At 28.1% G+C, this 4,912-nt stretch overlaps 2 protein-coding genes across 3 annotated transcripts in view; one reads left to right on the plus strand and one right to left on the minus strand.

Annotated features, from left to right (window-relative positions):
- LOC108573406 (putative high mobility group protein B1-like 1) overlaps positions 1-1,511 on the plus strand; it is a 2,224-nt gene extending 713 nt beyond the window's left edge. Inside the window, exons 1-6 of one of the 2 annotated variants that reach the window (XM_017935887.1) lie at positions 45-121; positions 407-580; positions 746-864; positions 945-1,087; positions 1,145-1,319; positions 1,395-1,511. In XM_017935887.1, coding sequence (XP_017791376.1) covers positions 472-580; positions 746-864; positions 945-1,087; positions 1,145-1,319; positions 1,395-1,457 — 609 coding nt within the window. In that variant the 5' untranslated portion in view covers positions 45-121; positions 407-471 and the 3' untranslated portion in view covers positions 1,458-1,511. Of the gene's footprint in view, positions 1-44; positions 122-406; positions 581-745; positions 865-944; positions 1,088-1,144; positions 1,320-1,394 lie in introns of those variants that run through there. The other variant, XM_017935963.1, reaches the window with a different exon arrangement.
- A 532-nt stretch (positions 1,512-2,043) lies between these two features.
- Positions 2,044-4,334, minus strand: LOC108572802 (alkylated DNA repair protein alkB homolog 8). Its single transcript, XM_017935146.1, has 7 exons — positions 4,218-4,334; positions 3,903-4,134; positions 3,637-3,759; positions 3,349-3,546; positions 2,879-3,264; positions 2,650-2,805; positions 2,044-2,580 (listed from the first exon to the last, which is right to left on the minus strand). The coding sequence occupies exons 1-7, from the start codon at positions 4,332-4,334 to the stop codon at positions 2,044-2,046; spliced, it is 1,749 nt and encodes a 582-aa protein (XP_017790635.1).
- Between the last annotated feature and the right edge of the window lie 578 nt (positions 4,335-4,912).

The following is a 4,912-nucleotide window of genomic DNA, read 5'->3' on the forward strand; positions in this document are numbered from 1 at the left end:
CATAAAGAAATTTGAATATTTTCATATTTCTTCTACAGAGTGTGGAAAAATTATTCATGATACTGTTTTATTAAGGTCATGACAAGAGTTTGTTATATACTTTCTGTAAACTATATTTGTGGTAAGTAATACCTAAGACATTATTATTATAAAATTATGCTTCAATGTTATTACGTATAAAATCAAATGTAGATGGATGGTATAAAAATTATAGGTTGTGTTTACATATCATTGTTTATTATGGAAATGAGGAACTAATTAGTGTTGATTTTTAAGTTACAATAGGTATTTGTAACTGTATATGTTATATACTTAAAAATATTGGTCTATTCAATCCCATTTTTGCTTTTAAAATAATTTAATGTAATAGATTAATAAAATATGAAATAATAAATATTATGTACAGATTACAGTGGTTTTGGAGAAATTACTGATTTCTTGAGTTTAACATTATAAAGAACTATAACAACGATGGAATCAAATGACAGGAAAAATGTTTATCTTACAAAAACCGGTGATAATGCTTTGAATTCTGGAATGAGGGACACAATGATTGTTGGTCAAACGAATATGACACCAGGTTAAAGTTTATTATGTTTTAAAACATTTGTCTATTTATAGATAATACACACTTGACTGATATTTTTTAAATTGAATTATATAAAAACTAACCAAAATAAAATACTGATAAAAAATGATATAATTGAATTATGGATATATGTATGATTAACTGTTTAATTCTTAGAATGTGGTGAACCTGTAATGAAACCTGGAAATGTATCCAGTGTTTCAAATAATCAAGCAAAGTGGTCAAATACTCAAAGTAAAAATTTTATTATGAATGCAGTACCAGTGAAAAATGAAGTAAGTTTCTTTTAAATAATATCAGTAATGATTTATGTAATAGCAATATACATGTTAATGAAATTATCTTATATTTCTAGATTGTCCACCTTGAAGATGGAGCACATTGCAATAAGAAAATGTATTATTATGATAGACATTACACTGGCCATGAAGAAACAGAGAGACCAACACGCAGGGGAACAAAAAGATACAGAGATAAAGATGCACCCAAAAGGGCATTGTATGTGTTTGCAATGTTGATTAGTGTTGGATATTTTCTTTATAAATGTCATTTTAGGTCTGCCTTTTTCTATTTTTGCCAAGAATTACGTGGAAAGATGAGGGAGTTACATCCAGAAATGGGAGTAGGAGATATTGCCAAAGAACTTGGTAAATTATGGATGAGCACAGATCTTCAAACTAAATCAAAGTATATGGCAATAGCGGAAGAGGATAGAGCCAGATATGAAAGAGTAAAATTTAAACATTTTTATTAAACTTGATATTTAAAAAAGTTTTAATTAATGTTTAAATGTTTAATTATTTAGGAAATTATTGCATACAATAAAAGAGTAAAAAATTATGACCCAGAAGAAGTTGGACCTGTTTAAATTTTTGAATCTATTAAGGAGCAAGGACAGTGTACTTTGTCCTAAATCAAGCACTCGCCAATTAAAAATGTATAACAATTTTACTAATAGTTTAGTATTGTCAATCGTTGTATATATTATGTACACTGTTGGCATTAACAAATTTAAAGAAAAATTACACTCTATCAAATCTGTCTTGAAAATAATATTTGAAAAAGACTGGTCTACATTTATTTTTTAATTGGATACTATCTTTTGTGAATAAGGTGTGCTAATATATTTACAAACGATAGCTAATACAAGTAATAATATTAATATCAATAGTAATAATACTGAAAATAATACTGAAAAATATGATGCTGATAATGATAATCTATATTGCTATTAAATATGTTATACACAATTAATGCACAATAACAAGCAAAAGTCAAGCAGAGTGAGCTTTGTACAGTGCACTTTTCTTGTCTAATTACGCATTATTCATGTTTATAATGGTAAAATTAGATATCAGGGACTATTTATATCTAAAACCCTGTATAGAACACATATTCCATGTATTTTGTTCTTTTTCCAATAAAGATAAAACTATTTAAAGCATTCATAATTTCTATATTAAAATTACACACCAATTTCCTTGATCATAATATACTTCTTTCATTGTAAAACTAGGTACTTCTGAACATAACTGTGAAAGTTCGCCTTCTTCAAACACATGATAATACCTAAAAAAATTTCCTCCTTCTTTTCTTTTCCAAGGAACAAGCATATCGTTTGAAGCAAATTTTGTACGGTTTTCATGTACTGGCAATGTTACGCCATATTCTGTTAGTTTCTGCGTACATGAAATATTTCTTTCCGTTTTAGTTGAATTACATCTTATGTAAGCTGTTTGAATTGAGTCCTTTTCTTGTTCTTTTGCCCATACATAAATTAAGCATTTTCCATTTGGTCTAAGAACTCTTGCCAATTCAAAAATTGCTTGCTTTCTTCTCTCGTGAGTAGAAAGGTGGTGAATTACAGCTATACATATTACTGCATCTAAACTATTATCTTTATATGGTAAATATAAACAGTCAGATAGAAATACTTCAAAACCTTTATTTCGGCATATTGTCATTAAATTATAACTTCGGTCACATCCAATCTGTCATTGAAAATTTTGTATTAAGTTTATTATTACACCATGTAAAGTTGGAAGGTGAGAAATGCATACCTTAAATATATGTTTTTCTGAACAGAGATATTTACCATTGCCACATCCCACATCTAATAGAATATCACTTGTATCTAAAGTTTGTAGAAATTTCGATACATTGGGCCACTGTTTATGTCTTGTTTCATTAAAATGGTTTGAAATTTTGTTATAAACCTGTAAGTAAATTTATTCAATAATGTATAAAATGTAACCAAATTATATATAAAAAACATTTTATAATTCATACTTCGTGCACATAAGAATTTTCTATTCCTAAGGCTGTTTCAGTATCAATAAGAGTAGTGGTATAATTTTGTTTTGTATCACAATAGTTTGGGAAGTTACAGTGACAATCACCCCTACGTATTTTTCGGAATGTGAATGATACTCTTGTTCCCCTTGGTTGAGTTGTAATTCCATTTGAAGTTTTCACGACATCATTGTGTCTAGGACAAATTCCATGTGACCATGCATAGCGAGTTTCTCCTGACATAATTAATAATGAACGAGGAGGTAAAAGGATGGCAGCTTTTTTATTTTCCCTTTTAAAGTCCATAATACATGCTGAACCCAAAGATAGTGATAATATATTATCTTCAAAGACACTATGTGTATCAATATGTGGAGGAATACCTTAAAATGTAGAATATCATTATTGTCTTTATGTATAAAAATTTATATTATACTTGTTAAAAAAATAAATTGTAAAAAATATACCTTGACCAGGTAAATAATGATTAATTGTCAATTGATCATATTCATATGGAACATCATGATACTTTTTAAATACTGCTTTTAAAAAGTGATAATTTTCAGGAATAGGTGTAATAGGTTTATCAGGATCTATTTTATTTGAATTGTATTGAAACTCATATCCAAAGTGTTTAACTTTTCTATGTTTTAAGGCAGACAATCCTTGTATACAAAAAAGAACAGATTTATATTATTAATGGTTAAATTTCAGCAATTTAGCAATTCTAATATTATTTATAAAATTAATATTACCTTCATTATACCAATTGATTGTATTTAATAACATTTTCTCTTGTTCTTCAGTTATAACATTTTCTATTAATTTGAGACCAGGAGGAAAATCACTAGACCATTCAGAATAATCACAGTCAGGAACTGAAATAGAATCATAGAATCACAATATTGACATTTAATTTTCATCTTTGATTTCTATTAATTGATTGATTACATTTTAATTATTAATTAAAATTATAAAAAATACAATATATATTACATAGATTCTGACATGAATTATATACCTGATTCTGTAAATGTTGCATACAATAATGTATCTTGTCCATTGATTTTAATGCGACCATTAATTTTATTATATGCACTTACAGCATCTTCAATTGAATGAAATTTGATGAAACAGTATGATTTATTTGGTGGCATTACTAGATCATACTTATGGACAAATGGATCTATTATATCTTGTAATGTTTCTCTTTGAAACCCAGTCATTAGACCAGCATTACAAAGCATTACATACTACAATAAAGTGCAAAATGAACCAATATTATTATAAAATACTATATATACGTTTATATTATAAACAATAAACAAATATTAACCTGTGTAGAATTATCACAGCATTTAATATTCATATCTCTAAGGAGTCTATGATAAGCTCGTTTCTGTTTACAATGACTCTTTTTATTTAATTTCTTTTCCATTATTTTGAGGAACATAAAAGCATGTTAAATTATATATTAGGGATATATTTTTTCCAAAATATATGTACATATGTTTATATTACTAGAAAAACATGTAACCTCTTGTTTTCTTATCAATATATATGTACATACTTTCCCATATTATATTCAATAAACAAAAGTGTAGAAATTAATTTTTTTAACGTCAAATTGCATTATAATTGCTACATATTTACAAGACTTTTACATTACGTGCACTCAATGCTCCTCAACGACAAAGGTCACCGCGTACCTGTTTTCCTTTCCAACCGTTCCCTTCGTGTAGCATACCTACGCCTAGGAAAACCACGTGACATTAAAAAAGCGGCCATAATGGATTAGCAAAGGCATGAGCAACTAAAATCCGCGGGCTGGCAAGCCTCCTTTCCTCGCACAGAGTTCCGTGGTGTGGTAATCTGTATAGACAGAATCATATACAGGGTGTATCTAGTAATTGGACCGAGTTATAACTCAACTGTTATTGAAGAGAGAAAAAAATTGTAAAGGAAAGTTTTGCATGGTTTAACAAGGTATATCATCTTGAAGTACGGTTTTTTGCGGAAGTGCATCGGTGC

This window comes from Habropoda laboriosa, unplaced genomic scaffold (assembly GCF_001263275.1).
Source record: "Habropoda laboriosa isolate 0110345459 unplaced genomic scaffold, ASM126327v1 scaffold16, whole genome shotgun sequence".
NCBI lineage: Eukaryota > Metazoa > Arthropoda > Insecta > Hymenoptera > Apidae > Habropoda > Habropoda laboriosa.

Coding starts and splice junctions, on each gene's coding strand:
- LOC108572802 (XM_017935146.1), bottom strand. CDS start 4,334: ATGTTCCTCAAAATAATGGAAAAGAAATTAAATAAAAAGAGTCATTGT. Junction 3,760..3,902: donor TGCAACATTTACAGAATCAG/GTATATAATTCA, acceptor ATTCTATTTCAG/TTCCTGACTGTGATTATTCT. Junction 3,265..3,348: donor TCATTATTTACCTGGTCAAG/GTATATTTTTTA, acceptor CTACATTTTAAG/GTATTCCTCCACATATTGAT.